Source organism: Syngnathoides biaculeatus, chromosome 20 (assembly GCF_019802595.1).
Source record: "Syngnathoides biaculeatus isolate LvHL_M chromosome 20, ASM1980259v1, whole genome shotgun sequence".
Classification (NCBI taxonomy): domain Eukaryota; kingdom Metazoa; phylum Chordata; class Actinopteri; order Syngnathiformes; family Syngnathidae; genus Syngnathoides; species Syngnathoides biaculeatus.
Window position 1 is genome coordinate 11,398,498 of NC_084659.1, and position 19,694 is coordinate 11,418,191.

Consider the following 19,694-nt stretch of genomic DNA (forward strand, 5'->3'; position numbering starts at 1 on the left):
ACACCCAGCCAATTGCAGTTGCGCTTTCTTAGTCACGTGACTTCAGATGCCAAGAAAGCGTTAACTGGATTGGCTGGGTGTTCGGTTCTGACCCGAAGTAACCCTGCCTGGTGGCACCAGACACACTTGAATTGTTAACATTGAAAAGTGACGCTGAAATACAACTATTGAAAATCTGATCACTTTACATTTCAAATTCAAATCCTGGTCGCACTAATCTACTTCCATAGTCTCGAGTGGAACAGGAAGCAGAACTGGAGGTAGCATAAATGAAGATGCTGAGGTTCTCGCTTGGAGTGAACAGGTTGGATAGGATTAGAAATGAGCTCATTAGAGGGACAGCCAAAGCTGGATGTTTTGGAGACAAGATTCGAGAGAGCAGACTTGGTTTGGACATGTTCAGAGGCGAGAGAGTGAGTATATTGGTAGAAGGATGCTGAGGATGGAGCTCCCAGGCAAAAGAGCGAGAGGAAGACCAAAGAAAAGGTTGATGGATGTTGTGAGGGAGGACATGAGGACAGTTGGGTGTTAAGAGAGGAGGATGCAAGAGATAGACTTAGATGGAAAAAGATGACACGCTGGGGAGACCCCTGATCGGGACAAGCCGAAGGGAAAAGAATTGCAAGTTTCAATTCAAGCCAATCCTTATTATTGTTTGCAAAAGATCAATTTTATGATGCGGTGCTTGTGTTGGCATACTGCGGGTGTAACTAATGGTGTGGCCGGTGATATTTCGAGTCGAGCTAGCATTAGCAGTAATACTCAATGTGTGGTATGAGTACCACAAATAATATGTGGGCTGTCTTGATTGGTACATTAAAGAATCAGTGAATTTAATGTTTAAACTGTGCATAATGTTACAATGGCAGAAACGGTACGTTTGTTCAGTACAGTTCAGTTGTATTTAACTTTAAAGACAATACATTTTTAATTTCATCTTTTAGAATGTTTTTTTTTTTTTTTTTTTTTTAAAAAAACCTTTATTCAGGAATTTTTCATGCAGGTTGCACCTGTCATGAGTCGAGACACAAAGGTGTCGGTCAGCTGAAGGAAGCGGTGGTCGACGTACTGGAGGAAAGTGTGATGGGGGAGGCAGCGCAAAGCCAACGCCGCGAGCAGACTATGGTAACCTGATCACGGGGAAAAAGAAGAAAAAAAAATATACAGTAGTGCGGTTATGATTACACAACTGGGATCCTGACACAGTACGAGTGACTAAGATCTTATTCACGCGTTTGCACGACGCTAAAGATGCTGACGGCGAACGTGCCGTGACTTTCTGATTGGTTGCTTTTGTGTGTGTGTATGTTGGCGCTACCAGGCGGGAGGGGCACGCAGAGACCCCTGGTGGCGTCCAGGATCCGGAGCATGAAGTGAAACACTGCCCACTCGCCCGGACTGGCCCGCTGTGTGCTGGAACAACACGTCCAGAGAAATATGGACATTGACGCGTTGCCAAAGGTGCACACACACACACTCACAGGGGTGTATTTACTCATGTGCTGGCCCAAGGAAAACCCAGTCATCTTGATCCATCTTATCAAAAGACTTTAAAAACTGCTTTATCATCAACTAAAATCTGTGAATTTACGAAATTTCCTGAATTCCTTTGTGCTTTTTGAGGATGGCCTGCTCACAAGTCAATCATTGCTTTTAGGCTAATCGATTGAACATAAAAGTGCAGTGTAATGGATCTGCCCATTGCATAAGAATGAGGGGGGGGGGGGCATACAAAACATAAAACGATGATGGATTAAATGTTTTCAGATGTATTTTGAGAAGTGCATTAGCCAGGACTAAAAAAACAAAAAAGGATAATTTGTTTGAAATGAAAAACAAATGATATGTTAATCAGTTTTGATGAGATGTTTTGGGGTCCCAGGAAGTCATTACCCCCGTTTGCCGACTAGTAAGTCCACAAACACACATTTAACAAAGGGGGAAAAGTGGGATACTTACAAGCACAGAACAAGAGGACCCAGCTTGTGCTTCAGCCAGACAGACTCCAGCATGTGTCTGATGAGCTCCAGCTACAAACACACAAACACCCACATAGTTTGGGAAATTAGATTCGAACGGGAAGTCCAGCTCGCAGCTTGGGGCAAAGGCGGGAAAGGCGACTTTCTGCCATCTTTTTCACATCTGTGGCCCTCTTCCTTTTTTTTTTTTTGGGAATCATTTAAAGTCAGTTTGCTATTCTGTATCCCCACTTCCTTTTTTAGAATACCCACTTCCCATTTTCATTTCCACCCAGCCCGACTGGCGTGAGAACACGCAAAATGACGCGCTATCGCTCACATCCTTTCGCCGAACGTACATCAGCATACGTGGTAACTTGTACGTGTACTCAATCGTTGACACACAAACACGCACACAGTCACACATACGATCTCCCACTGAATATGACAGGAAGACGATCCTTTTTTAGTTTCAACACTCTCCAACACGTGGTCACAGAAGTTTTTTTTTCCCGCCATGATCAGTGTTTTTGCCCATTTTTTTATCTTTCCTAAAAAAATATTGAACAAAGTTTCTTGGGTGGTTGTGTCAATACTTTGCTACTATTTGTGTGCGTGTCAATGCTGTCGTTGCGACGCACAAATGTTCGCTGAAACTCTGGATTGATGTTTTTGGGAATACTTTTGATTATTCAAAAAACAGAGTTCTAGCTCCTGTGGACCACTAATATTGATACTTCTGTCTGCTCCTCAGGTTAAGTAAATTCAAATTATTTTTTTTCTTTGATCATCATTATCTTTTCAACTAGCCGTGGGCCTCCAAATTTTTGGAAAAGATGAAAACACGTGGTTGCAAAAATCCCTTTGTTGGAATATCTAAAAGCAGCCATTTTTCATAACAAGCCTCTTTCTGATAGAGAAAAGTAATAACCTTCCTCATCCAGAAGAGTGTTTCTCCTGCATAATTAAAACCTCCCCAGTCTATTTCAAAACAGAACTTTCAATATGGATTCACGGACTCCTCGCTTGCTCTTTGCGCCGCATAATGAAAAGCAATGTATCACTGTTGTCCTTAGCAACAGGGGGGGGGTCAGAGAATAAATAACTGACAATGTAGTGCGGCGTCGCAATCTATCACAGCAGAACTTCCTGGCCCTTTAAAAGCTTTAATTTATCCCCCCAACCCAACCAACTGGTGTCAATGCAGCTATTAGTCTCAATAAGCACCAAGGGTGGGGTGGAGGGACGAGGGGGTCGGGTTCTTTTGTTTGGAGAGTGGACATTTGGCTAGCGTGATTTAATTGAGCACGTGTGGGGCAGTCGCCAAAACTTGTCGTGTTTTTTTTTTTTCTCCCCCACAGTAGTTTCCAATTCCGTACCTGTCTTCGATCCCGCGTGGCGGTTGTGTGTTCTCATCGCTATTTGTTTGTCGTTCGGCAAGAGTGAAGCAAAACCTTACTTGACTAATTTCTGTGAAACTTTGTTGAAAGTGGCGCTGACACTAAAGAGGAATGCATGAAATTCTGGGGTGGATTCGGGGCGCGAGTAACGCATCAATCTTAGCAAATTCGAGAGATGGGTGTACAATTTGTTTTTTTTTTTTTTTTAGACCTGGGCGGACGTGCACGCTGGGCTCAGTGCCACTCACCGTCGTCTTGCTTTGATAAATATCACATTGGTTTGTTGCTATGGAAGAATTTAACTCTCATGAATACGAAATTATCATCTCTTACAGACAGAAATCACAGGACGTAAATGGTTTTCTCAAATGTTGGTATTTGATCTTGAGCTTTTAAAACACAGCCACAAGTACAGTGAAGAAAATAAGTATTTGAACACCCTGCTATATTGCAAGCTCTCCCTCTTGGAAATCATGGAGGGGTCTGAAATTTTTGTCGTAGGTGCATGTCCATTGTGAGAGAGATCATCTAAAAGAAAAAATCCAGAGATCACAATGTATGATTTTTTTTTTTAAACGATTTATTTGTGTGATACAACTGCAAATAAGTATTTGAACACCTGAGAAAACCAATGTTAATATTTGGTACAGTCGCAGTTTCCTGTAGTTTTTCACCAGGTTTGCACACACTGTGGAAGGGTTTTTGGCCCACTCCTCCATACAGATCTTCTGTGGGCTGTTGCTGAGAAACACGGGGATTCAGGTCCCTCCAAAGATTTTCTATTGGGTCTAGGTCTGGAGACCTGCTAGGCCACACCAGAACCTTGATATGGTTCGTACGGAGCCACTCCTTGGTTTTCCCAGCTGTGTAGTTCGGGTAATTGTCATGTTGAAAGACCCAGCCCTGACCCATCTTCAATGCTCTGACTGAGGGAAGAGGTTGTTCCCCAAAATCTCACAACACATAGCCGCAGTCATCCTCTCCTTATACAGTGCAGTCATCCTGTCCCATGTCCAAAAAACTCCCCCCCAAAGCATGATGCTACCACCCCCATGCTTCACAGTAGGATGGTGTTTTTGGGATGGAACTAATCATTCGTCATCCTCCAAATGCTGTTAAGTGTAATTCTGACCAAAAAGTTCACATCTGACCACAAAACTCCGATTGAGATTGACCGTCATGTTAAGCTTCTTCCATTTTCTAATGATTGCTCCAACAGTGGACCTTTTTTCACCGTATCCCTTTCCAGCCATGTGGAGTTACAAGTACAATTTTGTCTCTTGTGTCTTTGGACAGCTCTTTGGTCTTGGCCTTGTTACAAGTTTGAGTCTTACTGATTTTTATAGAGTTGACAGGTATCTTTATGCAGCTAACAACCACACACAGGTGCGTCTGATTCAGGATAATACATGGAATGCAGTGGAGTTGGACTTTTAAAGGCGGACTAACAGGTCTTTGAGGGTCAGAATTCTAGCTGATAGACAGGTGTTCAAATCCTTTTTTCCAGCCGTATCACACAAATCGTTAAAAAAAACATACATTGTGATTTCTGGATTTTTCTTTTTAGATTATCTTTCCCACATTGGACAAGCACCTACGATGAAAATTTCAGACCCCTCCATGATTTCCAAGTGGGAGAACTTGCAATATAGCAGGGTGTTCAAATACTTTTCTTCTCCACTGTAAGTCAGGCCGTTTTGTACGAAGAGTAGCAAGAAAAGTGGGAGATTCCTACCAGTTTGGCTACATAGTTGATGACCAGGGAGTCTATCTTCCTCTTGCCCAGCCGAGGCAGGTGTGTGTTCAGGTGCTCTCGGAGCTTCTCCACCGTCTACAACACGCACGAAAAAGGAAGAAAACGCGCACATTCACAGCGCGGTCTCGTGGAGATGAAAGCGGGGTGGCGGGAAAGGAGGAAAACGGACGACCGGACGACCGGGTCGTTCTAAGAATAGTCCACGTGCCGCACTAACACCTTGTTTGAACTCTGTTAAACTGAAGTTATCTGCACTTTTTAAATCACGCTGAGCACAGGAAAAACTGAAGGATAAGAAATTGTTCATAAAACTGTGTCAGAACGAAAGAGGAAAAAAAAGAATTAAAACATGTCCTTATTGGGGAAAAAAATAAAACTGGGTGACTCATCTGAGAGTCCACCAGATAACACTGGTGGGGAAATAATTGCCTTTTTACCTTTGATCTATGGCCAACTTACATTCACATATCCACTTACACTTTATCACTGACGCTCTAAAGCTGCCGGCATTCCTTTTCGAATTGCGGGGAGTTAACCGAACACCTAAAATTCAGAATTCCTGAAATCATTGGAACGCCGAGTCCTGCGACTGAGCAATTTCAAACCAGTTACTCGCAACTTCACGCCTGCACACCTTCAGACGTGGCCTAATGGAAAAACGGCGACATATGGCATTCTTATTGAGAAGCAAAAGTTTTGAGGCTGCGCATGTATTGTCCTGTATTAGTTGCTACTGAACCGCAAAAACATGGTGCGATTGTCAAAGAAGAGTCGACAAAGACTCTCAACACTTATTTTAAAACCTAAACTGTGCTTTCGGTATTTCTACCCTAACCCGTGCGACTTTGTCATAAAGAGGACAGCAAAAATAGCAGTTAGCAACATAATACAAAACTATTTGGCACCCGTCCACTTTGACCTGATCTTGCATATACAGTTGCCACATTCAGTATATTGATTCCGTCTTCTCACCAGGCCTATGAGCAGCTTCTGGGGTTGGTCCTCCTCTTGGAAAAGCGGAACCAGCTTCTTGTCTGCAGGAGACAGAAGAAATCTTTGACGAAAAACCGCAACACTTCCGGCGTCTCGGGTGGGTCATTCCATTCGGCCTCCATAACCACGGCCGTTATTATAATTGGATGGGGGGACAAAGGCGAGAGGGGGATTGTGGGTAATCTAAGGCATTAATGGATTCTTTTTGGGGTGTGTTTTGGCTTTGAAAAAAACATCACAAAGCTTTGGTGGGGGAGGTTATGAGACGGCGCTCCTGCTGTGAGCAGATGAATAATTTCACACTTTCATATATAATCTTTATTTAATCACGCGCATGCAAGAAGCCGCTTTTTTTGATGTGTTATATGTAACAACTCGCAGGACGCAGCATGTGCGCGGCTGCTTCACATGTTCATATGCTTCATACTTGAAAACGCGCAGGTAATCGTTGTCATTAGCAACACTATTAGCATTAGCCGCTTGTTTACGTATTGACATTTGCTTTGGGCAAATATGTCAAATATTTGGCAGTTTCCAGACACGGCTAATAAATGTTTTAATAGCATCGCTTTCGTTTTGCAGTTACTTTCGCGTTCCTTTGTGGGTTATTCCTTCTTTTCCATTTTCCATTACATATTTGACATTTTGGAGACTAATTGGGGGGAAAAAAGCTTCGAGTTTGATGAATAATGAATGAATGATGGAGTCTTATCAGATACTAATAAAAATTTCCACACTATTTCCAAAGATATGGATGCATAACATGATCACGTGGCTTAAGAGTACAATTGAGCCACCGAGAATAAGAAGGGGATGATTCTTTTTCTTTTTTTTGTCATTTTGCAGGAGAGTGCTTTAAAGTTTTAGGTCTGCAATAAAACCTTGGGGTTTTGTATCTTGGTGATTTACATGGCAATGATTACTTCTTCTGGGTATTCGTTTTTACAAAAATGTGGCTTATCTTCACATATTGGCATTTTTAACAGGTTAAAAATAGTTTCTTTTTCATGAAATGAGTTTAACAAATATTTTGATAATATATACTATTTAATCATTTGTGTAATTTAACAAAAGTTGAATGCAATGGTGGTTTAAGTCCAAACTTCCATCAAACCAACCAATATTTCATGAAAGATGATAACATTTGTTAATACGCACATACACCGGCACCACCAAAAAAACAATAATGGCAGCCTAAAGATGTAAGCGATGGTGTTGCCCAGCATTCAAGTTATGTTATCTTGAGGTCTTCAGTATCGAATATGAGATCATGTCTGAGTTCATATAAATCAAATGAAGTGAACGAAAGTGAAGATTTTGACTTGATGCTCAACAGCTGCACGGGAGGCACAATAATGGGAAACACGGTTACATAACCACAGCATTCTTCACCTCTCCCGATTCATTTTTCTCTGCCAAATCCTTCCTCGTCACTCCCATTTTTGTTGAGTTTTTTTTTTTGCCTAAACCTCAAGATAAGTGAGCTCTGTGAGGTTAATTCGAAGAATGTGACACGAGGATGTTCGTCGGCATGTCTGCGCGAGTGTGTGCGTATGCGTGCTTTTAATGTCTTACCGTGACGCCAAGTGTCCACCATGGAAAGAACCCTAAAAAAGAAAAGATTTGCTGTAAACCCCCCCCCCCAAAGTTACAGCTCGCAAGTCCTTCAACATCAATAATGTCCTTGCTCTGTCATGTGAACATTGGAAGATTGTTCAATAATTACACCCGCTAGTCCCCCACCCTCCCAAAAAAAAAACAAAAAATGTGATATGAGCTTTTGACACAGCTGCTTCACGCGTATTGAATATACTTTTAAATCAATAAGCCTCCTGCTCTGGAAGGTGGAAAAATGAGAGAGGTTTTTTTTATTTTTGGCCTCCGCTATCTCAACCAGCTTGTGCTTGATATTGAAAATCAATCCGCCTCTGTGTTGAAAAATCGGCTGAAACGCGGGAAGCTGGAAATCACCACGGGCAGCTTTGACTTTCGCCACCTCTTGATGAATCTCATTGAAAATCAATAAGATTCTCGCGCTGATGTGTCCGAGATTTTTGAAGATCACGTGGAACCGGTGACAAGCAGAATGTTTGAAATAACTTTGGATCATTCTCGTTTTAAAATGGTATTATTCAGAATCCGTTTATCATCAATAAAATATTTTCAGGGGTAATATATTTAGACTAAATTAACAAACGATTTGATAAATGAATTACTGATGAGACTGTATTTTATTCAAAGGTGCCTTTTCGAGCATACAAGGACACCCCGCAAGCAAACACGAAAAATCAAGGTAAAACGCGGGAAATAAACAATGTAAAAAGAAGACGGTGGACAAATAAAAGAATAATTACATTTTCATTAAGGGGGAAAATGAGAAAAAAAAAATAATGCAACAAACAGGCCATACTTTCCCACTCCTGTTAGATGGATATTATTCATCATTCAATCAATAGGACTTTTGCTCTAACTAATAGAATCAACACCTGAAAAAGTTTGGAGGGAAAAAAGGAGACCTACTTCTTCGTGTTCTCCAACACATGAGCCATGTGGCTTGAGGGTTCTTCTGTCATCTAGGAGAGAAGAAGAGAAAAATGAGGCACAAAAAAACAGGCACAACTTTTAGCGCGGTCCTTGACCGTGTGCTCTGCGGCACTATTTACAAGTTTGCTCCAGTAGGCCTGAACGTGTGAGGTTCTGTATCTGGGGTGGGGATCGACGTCCAAATACGTCGTCCTCTCCGTGTTCCACTGTAGCTCGGACCAGAAGCTCTGGACAGTCCTGGCCTGCACGTAGCGGAAAGACAAAAACAGCACACAGTGAGCACCGTATGACTCATGTTACTTAGTCATATTTGTATTTTGTTTTTGTCCCCCCCAACTTTTCCAGAGTGAAATTCTGGATACACACAGCTGTACTATGCTACAGACCAGTGGTTCTGAAACTTTGACCCCCAGCCTAAAAAAAAAAAAAACAAAAAAAAAACTTGTGCTCAAATATAGGAAAATAATGCTAACTTCTAGATAGACTTCTTCTTGTCCTTTCGGCTTGTCCCGTTAGGGGTCGCCACAGCGTGTCATCTTTTTCCATCTAAGCCTATCACGTGCATCTTCCTCTCTAACACCCACTCTCATGTCCTCCATCACAACATCCGTCAACCTTTTCTTTGGTCTTCATCTCACTCTTTTGCCTGGGGGCTGCATCCTCAGCACCCTTCTACCAATATACTCACTCCAAACTATCCAACTTTGGCTTTCCCTCTAATGAGCTCATTTCTAATCCTATCCAACCTGCTCACTCCTAGAGAGAACTTCAACATCTTCATTTCTGCCACCTCCAGTTCTGCTTCCTGTTGTTTCTTCAGTGCCACTGTCTCTAATCCGTACATCATGGCCGGCCTCACCACTGTTTTATAGACTTTGCCCTTCATCCTCGCGGAGACTCTTCTGTCACATAGAACACCAGACACCTTCCGCCAACTGTTCCACCCCACTTGGACCCGTTTCTTCACTTCCTTAGCACACTCTCCATTGCTCTGGATTGTTGACCCCAAGTATTTGAAGTCGTCCACCTTCGCTATCTCTTCTCCCTGTAGCCTCACACTTCCCCCTCCACCCCTCTCATTCATGCACACGTTCTCTTTTAGTTCAGCTAATCTTCATTCCCCTCCTTTCCAGTGCGTGCCTCCATCTTTCTAATTGTTCCTCTGCCTGCTCCCTGCTTTCACTGCAGATCACAATATCATCTGCGAACATCATCGTCCAAGGGGATTCCAGTCTAACCTTATCTGTCAGCCTATCCATTACTACTGCAAACAGGAAGGGGCTCAGCACGGATCCCTGATGCAGTGCCACCTCCACCTTAAACTTCTAGATAGACTGTGCCTAAATTAATGTTTAAAATGTTTTTAAAATTTCTAAAAGATTATCTGCAACTGTGTTGTACATCAGTTAAATACACCTGAACTGTACATAATAAATTCATTTTAGAAAGTTGGTAACATGCATAGTTGGAACATTTTCATTGAGTGATTCTTTAAGTCACTGCTAGAGGGCGCTTACACACCACTGGTGTAGACAAACTCGAAATGTCCATCCATTTGTCATGCATTCCAATACACAGACAGCGACTGCGAAAGAAGTAGGCGTCGTTTCACGCACCTTCCCTTTAAAGACGGACTCGGTATGCAGCCGAGTGGTGCACAGCACACCGGGGATCTCGGTCAGACACGCTGGTAGCTCCTGCAGGGCAAACAGTGTGAGCCAGATGCAAAGACTAAATCAAACAGTGCAGCGTGTATGGAGGTTACCTTCCTGTCAAACACCGATGAGCAAGGCAGCAGTTTATCCAGGTTGAGGGACCTCTGGTAGCTAATTTTGTATAAAGATGCTGCAGAGGTGTAGAAAACAAAACAAAACAAAACACAAACACTAGAGCATCTTCATAAAAGTTGAAACTTGCAACTTTTGGTTTCTCTTGACCCTTACCTAGAATGAACTCCTGGATGGGGTCAAAGGATTCAAATGCCTTCACATTGTCACACAGCCACTCAATAATCTGCAAGTTTACCGATGCCCCCCCCCCCCCCAAAAAAAAAAATAATTTTTAACATAAAGATTTGTTTTTCTCAAGAGGACATGGCGTGGCTCTTAAATGCCAATCTCTCTGCTTCAGCGCGTACCTCCAGCTCCACGTTTGGGTCATTTGTGCTGGAAAGGAGAAGGCAGTGGAGGGTGGCCAGGCGCTGAGCGTCAACCATGTTGTTGGGTCTCCTTGTGAGATGGATGAAGTACACACACAAAACAAAGGTGACAAAACTTTTCCTCTTCTGCCATCTCCTCCCTGCAGGTGGCGCTCACCCGGAAGTGGGGTCTGATCGTAGAATCTGCAGGAGGTGGGCTGGGCTGAGCTGGACACCATAAATGGTCCCATTTGGCAGGTCCAACAGGGCCACACTTGACTCGTCCTCTGCGTGCAGCACCGTGAACCCTTCGGACTTTGACGATAGCCCCAAATCTGCATCGTCACCTAAAGGTCAGATACGAACCCATTTTGAGTGTAGCACCACCCAATGGGGATTCACCGTCATTTTTTACATTTCATCAATGTCGAGCGTAAACCTTTTGTCTCCAAATATGGCCAATGTCATGTTTTTCTTCAAGACAAGAAATCAAGACAACAAGCGAAGATAGCTAACTAACAGTCAGGTCAGTGAATATTGGAATATCGAAACAATGGAACTTTCCGACCTGTCATTCACTTGTACGATAATAGCTAATCAGATAGCCACATCGTCTTGACCCCTGGCTTGACACGCCTCTCTCGCCATATTGTCCCACAAGCAATGCTGGTTGTCAGTAGCCTGCGCTTGGAAAAGTTAATGCTACGAAGAAAATGGTCCTCAGGTGCAATTCTGATGAAAGATATCCTGCTAGGTTACAAGGGGCCCGCTTGATTCATTTTCTAAAGCCTAAAACACAGTTGACGAAGTGCCTACGACGGATTAAGGTTTGCGGAGGAGCGCACGTACAACTAAATGTGGACAATATCAACAAACACAAGGCTGTATGTTTGAAGGTAAGTGAGGGAGAAGTATCTTATTATTATTATTATTATCAGAGCTTTATACATTACAGGAGAACAACTTTCACTTTGTCAGTGTATCACTGACCTGCTGAATGAAGTGTGTCATGTTTTATCCCGAAGAGTCGGGTTAGTGATATGTAAATGCGCCATGTCATGCAAGAGAAATGTCTCTTTGCCCATTTGTATCACATCAGACTTTTAAGACAGAGCACTGGGTTCCATTACGAGCCAAGACAAATGAATACACCCACTCACTGATGAAGACTGCAATGATATTACTCATGATCTTTCCAAGTAAAAAGTACTCACCCTGCTTTACATGCACAGTACGATTGCACTATTTTACCCGTTGGGTTTCAGTATGAAGTTTGTGAGGCGTCAAACTATTTTTGCATCGATCGCCAAGCTTTTCTCTGTAACTCTGACATTGCGTCCCGCTCCGTCCAAAATCTTAATTCCGTGTACATATCCTTGCGTGAAATAGTTGAGACCTCTCCGTAGAACTCTCTCAAACAAGTCTGACGCATTTGGCAAAAAAAAAAAACATCCCCCAATATTATCTGGAATACGTGACTTCAAACATGTTCTGTTCAATCGCCATCTTAAAAGCTTGTGGGACATGGCTAAGGGGGTGGAGCTTAAGATCGCCATCGGAAAGGTCCATTCTCATCTTTTTGGCTCTTCTAACACCACCACAATGGATTTGAAATGAAATGAGCAAGATGTGCTTTCAATGCAGCCTGGAGACACGTGGCCATCACCAGATGCTGAATTTCATCCATGGTTGTCCTCCGCCTGTCTTCAGTTCCTGCTTATTTCTAGGAAATTTACCCTTCAGCAAGTCAAATGTGTGCTCAATTGAATTCATTTCAGGTGATCGACTCGCCCATTAAACAACAATCTCTGCTTTCGCAGTGTGCGTTTGGTCATTGTCCATCAGGACTGTTTTAAATGCGTACCTGCACTGTGGCATTCATGTGATGCAGAAAATAAGCCTTAGCGTATCAAGCTCTGGATATTTCAAAACTGAATGAAGAGATACCGTTTTTGGGCCACATTAAGTGACACAGTTCTCAACACACAAAACCGAGGCATCTCAGTGGGCTAACGCTAAATGAGGGAAAAAGAGCGGCCAACAATTTATCTTACCAGACAGGAAGAGCGAGTGGCAGAGCATCTCCTGCTGTCTGGTGTTGATGCAGTGCAGGAAGCGGCCGCGCAGATACACCACCACGTAGTAACCTACATATGGAAATAACATCGCCGCTTTGTCAGCGTGGGTGCCGCTTCGCTGTCTGGGTGCAGACATTAATTAGGCCGAATGAGAAGACGGACTCGCGTGTATTTAGAAATTCTTTTCAAAGTGTCTGCGCGTGTGTGTCTGTGTGTGTGTGTGTGCGCGTGTTTGACCTATAGGAATGAGGAGCGGATGGAGCGGCGCGGTGTCCCGCGTCGCCTGGCCCAAAGTGACCCGGAAAGTCTTGCTGCAGTCTGAATGGGGATGAAAAGAAAAATGAGTTGTCGTGCCGGAGGCGCACGACAGCAGGTGACACGCGCGTAGACACACACACACACACACACACACACACACACACACCTTTGTGAACCAACACCACAGAATAAATGAGCTCCGGTTTGTGGCGAGCGGGTCGACTGCAGCACACGCACATGCTTCCTGGAGTCGAACAGGAAAAAAATCATCAAACTTGGACTCATAACAATACATGCGAGCAGAATTTTGCATGCGGTTTGTATTGGATCTCATTAGATGTTCATGGGGACATGAAAATTGATTGCGCCTCTGACATATTTGAATTAGGATCTCGCAATTAAATTTGCATCAATCAGCAAGGCTGTGTAAAAAAAAAAAAAAAAAAAAAATGAAAAATGTAGATTTAACCAGATTTTAATCAAACAGTGAAAATCCAATCATTATTTCATTGCATCGGCTTGAGGGACTTACGTTCTCATTTTCCCGGAGAGAAAAACAACAACACAAATATAACATTAAAGGTTGGTTATTGATGTGTTTAATGCGAGGGCAATTACTGTGTAATGACTCTTACCTAATCGGTTTGTGAACACTTCCATCTTTACTCGCTGCGGTTCCTCCGCATGATGGTGGTCAAAACCCAAGTTCACAAACCTGTTACACACACACACACAGCACTATCTACACTTACTGGCCACAATGTTAGGCACACCCGCACCCGCAGGAAAGCTCTCATTGGATCGTACGAATGTAAATGATTCAGTGGCCATACGACAGTAAATATGTAAACAATACGTAGCAGTTGTTGGCGTACTTAACGGTGCTGAAAGCTTTCGCAGGCAACTCTAATGGGAGCTCCAGCTGTGGGACAGCAACGGAAAGCAGAATATGAGAACCTATAAGAATGACAATGCCAGTACATATACAGTCCTCACAAAATGTTAGTTATTGGGTCAGCAGGTGAAATTTCAGAATTCATTTAAACTGATATACTGTGAACAGGGTGTGACGACTGAGGACTGCCACAAATAGCAAGTATTTGTGGCTATATTCAGCACAAAGTGACATGTTGTCACACACCGGTAACAAAAGTTATATGATGAACATCTTTGGAGATTTTCATGGATCAACGTTCATTTCAGGTTGATCTGGGAATGGACCTTTCCGATGGCGACCTTAAGCTCCGCCCCCTTAGCCATGTCCCACAAGCTTCCAAAATGGCGACTGAACAGAACATGTTTGAAGTGGATTCTCTATCGTGTATTCCAGATAATATTGGGGTATGTTTTCTTTTGCCAAATGTGTCAGACTTGTCCAACAGAGAAGTATCGACTATTTCACGCAAGGATATCCACACGGAATAAAGATTTTGGACGGCGCAGGATGCAATGTTAGAGTCACAGCGAAACGTTGGCGATCGATGCAAAAAAAAAAAAAAAAAAAGATTGACGCCTCACAAACTTCATACTGAATGAAATCCAACAGGATAAAATAGTGGAAACGTACTGCGCATGTAAAGCAGGGTGAGTACTTTTTACTTGGGAAGATCACGAGTACCGTATTTTCCACACTATAAGGCGTACCTAAAAGCCTTTAATTTTCTCAAAAGCCGACAGTGCGCTTTATAATCCGGTGCGTGGATCATGGATTATACGTGGATCAATATTGAGCCTTTAGTACAACTCCATCTAATGGATGCATAACGTAACCCCAGACTCCACTGTACCGTCTATTCTATGCGCCTTATGATCTGGTGTGCCTTATTATGCAGTGCGCCTTATACATGGGAAAAGTTTTAAAATGGGCCATTTATTGGAGGTGCGCCGTATAGTACTGAAAATAAGGAATATCATTGTAGTCTTTATAAGTAAGTAGGTGTTTTCATTTGACTTGGCTCGTAATGGAACCCAGTGCTCTGTCTTAAAAGTCCGATGCCTTCATCCTTAAACCTTAATCCATTGTAAATACTTCATCAACTTTGTTTTAGGCTTTGGAAAATAAATCAACTGGGCCCCTTGCAACCTAGTAGGATATCTTTCATCAGAATTGCACGTTCTCCAAGCGCATCTGAGGACCGTTTTCTTCGTAACATTAACTTTTCCAAGCGCACGCTACTGACAACTAGCATTGCTTGTGGGACAATACGGTGAAATTGGCGTGTCAAGCTAGCTGTTAAGACAATGCGGCTATTATTATACGAGTGACTGACAGTTCGGAAAGTTCCATTGTACATATGCATCCACTGTAGGGTTTGAATGGGTTTTATAGTTACCACAGTTTCACAATTCTGGTTGTCGTAGAACTGCACGCATCGTAGCAGGAACTTACCCTGCGGAAAACACACGCAGGCGTTTATTAAATCAGATTCTCACCACATACTCCACACAGACGACGTAAACGTATCTCACGTGAGTGCTGCATTACCGCGTGGGTGAGATAATAGAGCCTCTGCGTCTGGACGTCCCACTGGACCCAGCAGAATTCCTCCACCACCCGCTCGGCCGTCTTGGACAAACGCTCGGGATTGGCCAGCACCTGCTTTCCGCAAATACGGAGCTCAATGCAAAGCCTTCCCGTATGGTCGCATCGTCCGCTCAAATACTTTACTTTGTACAGGATTGCAATAATGTGCCATACTATGCTGCTTTTAAAGCAAATCAAAGCAATTACAAAAAAAAAAAGGCATTTGTGATTTGTTTTGTTTTGTAGCAGTTCAGGGAGACTTAATTATAGAAGTCGAGCAGGTTTCAAAATTAAATCTTCAAATTCACGTTTCAAGCACCCACGGGGAGCCTTGTGTTACTGGGTAGGTGTGCTTTGATGGAGGGCACGCAGAGTCCATCTTACCACTTTGTAACCCTCGTGTCTCGTCAGCGTGACGTGGTACTGGTCCACATCTGAAGCACACACACGCACAGTGATGACTAAATCAAGATCTACAGTGGATTTAAAATGTCTACGTACACCTCTTAAAATGCCAAGTCTTTGTTGTGTGTGGCCTTTGCACAGGGGTGTGTAGACTTTTCATATTGTACACATTGGGCTAATTTAGTATGTGAAGTCCAGTCCAAAAGCTGGGACGGGGTGACAGACTCACATCCGTCCTCACTTAGCAGCAGCAGGTGGCTCTCCTGCACCGATCTGCGCTTGGTTTCAGGATGGAGAAACTGAAAGCCGAAAGCAGGCCGAAATTTCACAGGCCGCTCGTCCAGGCGCATCATTTCTGCTCTTCGCTCGCTCTACCTGCACTTTGACCCTGCAGTCGACCGCCTTCAAGACTTTGGTGTTGTTGATCGGATGGATCTCGATCAGGAGCGTCAAGCAGCGGGATACTAAAGCGTGGGACGAGAAATGATGAAGCATCTCAATGGAAGGAAGAACACGTGAATGCGTCCTACTTGGTTTGAGGCGCTCCTCTCCACCGTTGTTTTGTGCCAAACTGACAGCTGAGAGAGAGAGACGACGAAAACGAGAAGTTACGCACCGCAACAAATATTTTATACCACCCCCAAATTGTCCACATGCGACTGTGTATCGGATTCACCTAGCAACGTCTCCCCCTTGTTTAGGGAGCAGCTGCTGACGCAGACGTGATTGTCGAAGGTGTACAGGAGCTGTTGGAGAGGACACACGCCGGTGCATATATTAAAGGTCCACTGTCATGAAATGCAGGATTTTTTTTAGTATGTTATTAATGGGAAAAACAGGCAGCCAGAATGGACCCGTCCGTTTTTTCACCGCACAACATAATTTTGACATCACTTCCCGCCATGAAAATCCTCTCGAGGTATTTGTTTCGGAGGAGAAGCAGGAAGTGACATTGGTAGCAGACGCCAACTAAGGCGGTCTCGTATGTTTCTACAAGATTTACCTGCAGGAAAGTAGCTCGTTGTTCCTTCGTGTTAGGCAAAATGCCGGCTCGTTGTATTGCCGGATATTGTTCGAACACTCGGGAGGATGGATTCATTCTTCATGCTTTTTTAAAAAGACCCAGTTTGTCGTGAAAAACGGATTGCACGGGTGCAAAGGACGAGAGCTTCGTGAGTTCCAAATGACAAGTAGCTGTGTATACAGCTACTAAAAAAAAAAAAAAAAAAGTTGTGGGGGGGAAGGATGTCATGGGAGTCTGGGGATGTACTGGGAGTCTGTTGTTAGTTAGAAGTGATCCGCATATCATCTAAATAGGGCTCGAAACGATGGGGTAATATTGCCCAGGTCACGTCACTCGATTGTGAGATGTTCTCTTCTTCGAAGAGAGCTTCCGTGTCCCATAGTAGGTGGAGCAGCGTCTTTCCAATGGCGAATGTTGCGGTGTGACGTCATGAACAGACGTTGCAGGCGATATGGCGACCACTTGGATGTCAAATGAGACTTCCGCAACTTTGCGCACGGATGACGCGCTCATATTTATTTTTTCGTATGGACATTGAAGTGAATAATGTCATGCATTTTTCATTAAAATGTCTATTTTGGAATGTTTCTAGGCATGGCACTTGACCTTTAAGGTGACACAATTGCACAAACTGACCTTATTCTGCTTGCTGCTTGAGTCATATTTCCCGACACGAGTGGTCCCAGTTGATCCCTTAAAGCAGAAAAGGGATTATTGCAGTACTTGATTCAATCAATTACTCAACAGTCAATTGTAAAATGTACAATACTTAAAATAAATAAATAAAAACTCCTCACTGGGCCATTTTTGACCTCCAAAATCCGTTTGGCAAGTCTGTCATGAAAAATGGATGCTGTGCTGAGCGGTTGAAGAACACAACTTTTATCCGCTGAGGGTTTAAAAGTTTCCTGCATCCCCAAATAGTGGATATGAAGTGGAATCGTCAGGAGGGAACGTGTGCTTTGTGGAGTTTGATTTTTGAGTCCATTTGAAGATGCGTGCGGTGCACACCCCCACCCAAACACACACACTATCTGACGTGAGCAGCTTTTTCCTCATTTTTTTTTTTTTAAATCACAACTTTACTTCGAAGATAACCGACAGGAAAATAAAACAAAATGAGTGTTACACCGCTATTTATGTTGTGATAGGAGCTAATACGGTGGGTCAGCTGGTGAAGGGTTGGCCTCACAGTTCTGAGGTCCCGGGTTCGATCCCGGCCCCGCCTGTGAGGAGTTTGCATGTTCTCCGAGTGCCTGCGTGGGTTTTCTCCGGGCACTCCGGTTTCCTCCCATATCTCAAAAACATGCAACATTAAATTGGACACTCTAAATTGACCCTAGGTGTGATTTTTGAGTGAAACTCTTTGTCTCTATGTGCCCTGCGATTGCCTACCGACCAGTTCATTGTGTACCCCGCCCCTGCCTGAAAATTGCTGGGATATGCTCCAGCACTCCCGTGACCTTTGTGAGGATAAGCAGCACAGAAAATCGATGAATGGATGGAAAAACACACTTGAAATCCCCCCCCCCACACACACACACACAACTTGTAGTCAGCATGTTACATATGCAATAATAATAATAATAACAACCTTCCATGAGTAAAGGATGCCCCCATCTCTCTCAATGTTGAGGATTAAAATGTCCAGAGCTCCAGAATATTCTGCAGACACAGCATCATTGGGTAAACAACATCAACATTGTATGCCGTTGTTCGATGGATGTGATACTGAAGTTGTAATTCGTGTCGATGTCGCCTTTTTTGTTTTGCTCTTTGAAGCGCACCCCGAGGGCGTGGGTGTCAGCTGGCCGACAACACTTGAACGCCTCACCTTTCACCCTGCACACGGCCGCCTCCTTCCCGCGGATGTCAGCCTCCACATCTCTGCGCAGGTCAAATTCTGGCTGCACTTTTAACATAAGAGCACAACCAAATCACTGAGGTGGAAGAATACAGTTGAGACCGGGAACTTAACGGCGCGTAGCTTCCGTGCAGGGCTCTGCAATTTTTCCGGGTGTGGAATCACATGAGCGAAAGTCTCGTTAACTTTTTTTTTTTTTTTTTTTAAACTTGTAAAAGTAAAAGACAGCCCAACTTTTAACTTTGTCCTCAGTCATAACGGAAATGTTGAACCCACAACGGCTCCTCCCCGTCTTTGTCGTGCTGCCATAGGCGGAGGGAGACGTCACTCCAACCGGGCTGGACTCGCACCACCACACCGCCACCATCCAGTCACTTGAGTGTCACATTCATTAGTTACGCATATGCACACACTGGCCACAGGAATAAGGTACAGCTTACTACTGAAATCCACAGTGTGTGTTTGTGTGTGTGTGTATATATATATATATATATATATATATATATATATATAAAATATGCCTTTACCAACTTTGTTATCGTGCAAGAATGCATTAAAATAAAATGCAAGGAAGGGCACAATTATTGAACAGATTACATATATTCGTTTGGGGTTTTTTTTCTCCCCCCCCCCAAATTCTCTTAGGTAAGATATTGTTGCAAATGTAGTCAACGCTGCCCTCTTGCGTACGTTTTAAGAACTTGTACGGAGTCTTACGTGACCTCAAAGATAGTATGAAAAATGGAAGAGCAC

The 19,694-nt window shown here is 43.4% G+C and overlaps 1 protein-coding gene across 4 annotated transcripts in view; it reads right to left on the reverse strand.

Annotated features, from left to right (window-relative positions):
• gsap (gamma-secretase activating protein) overlaps window positions 1–19,694 on the reverse strand; it is a 30,901-nt gene that overhangs the window by 3,875 nt on the left and 7,332 nt on the right. For 2 of the 4 annotated variants that reach the window (XM_061806757.1, XM_061806755.1), the window contains exons 3-30: window positions 18,912–18,984; window positions 18,672–18,742; window positions 17,714–17,770; window positions 16,730–16,799; window positions 16,584–16,631; window positions 16,429–16,517; window positions 16,283–16,352; window positions 16,033–16,082; window positions 15,610–15,723; window positions 15,458–15,514; window positions 14,000–14,046; window positions 13,760–13,839; window positions 13,291–13,368; window positions 13,104–13,184; window positions 12,843–12,935; window positions 10,967–11,135; window positions 10,789–10,879; window positions 10,595–10,664; window positions 10,417–10,496; window positions 10,268–10,348; window positions 8,771–8,893; window positions 8,628–8,680; window positions 7,683–7,714; window positions 6,087–6,148; window positions 5,094–5,189; window positions 1,960–2,030; window positions 1,319–1,413; window positions 1,011–1,130 (exon numbers count right to left, since the gene is read on the reverse strand). In XM_061806757.1, the coding sequence (XP_061662741.1) occupies window positions 1,011–1,130; window positions 1,319–1,413; window positions 1,960–2,030; window positions 5,094–5,189; window positions 6,087–6,148; window positions 7,683–7,714; window positions 8,628–8,680; window positions 8,771–8,893; window positions 10,268–10,348; window positions 10,417–10,496; window positions 10,595–10,664; window positions 10,789–10,879; window positions 10,967–11,135; window positions 12,843–12,935; window positions 13,104–13,184; window positions 13,291–13,368; window positions 13,760–13,839; window positions 14,000–14,046; window positions 15,458–15,514; window positions 15,610–15,723; window positions 16,033–16,082; window positions 16,283–16,352; window positions 16,429–16,517; window positions 16,584–16,631; window positions 16,730–16,799; window positions 17,714–17,770; window positions 18,672–18,742; window positions 18,912–18,984 (2,221 nt within the window). Of the gene's footprint in view, window positions 1–1,010; window positions 1,131–1,318; window positions 1,414–1,959; window positions 2,031–5,093; window positions 5,190–6,086; window positions 6,149–7,682; window positions 7,715–8,627; window positions 8,681–8,770; window positions 8,894–10,267; window positions 10,349–10,416; window positions 10,497–10,594; window positions 10,665–10,788; window positions 10,880–10,966; window positions 11,136–12,842; window positions 12,936–13,103; window positions 13,185–13,290; window positions 13,369–13,759; window positions 13,840–13,999; window positions 14,047–15,457; window positions 15,515–15,609; window positions 15,724–16,032; window positions 16,083–16,282; window positions 16,353–16,428; window positions 16,518–16,583; window positions 16,632–16,729; window positions 16,800–17,713; window positions 17,771–18,671; window positions 18,743–18,911; window positions 18,990–19,217; window positions 19,316–19,694 lie in introns of all 4 variants that reach the window. The other 2 variants (XM_061806758.1, XM_061806756.1) reach the window with 2 other exon arrangements.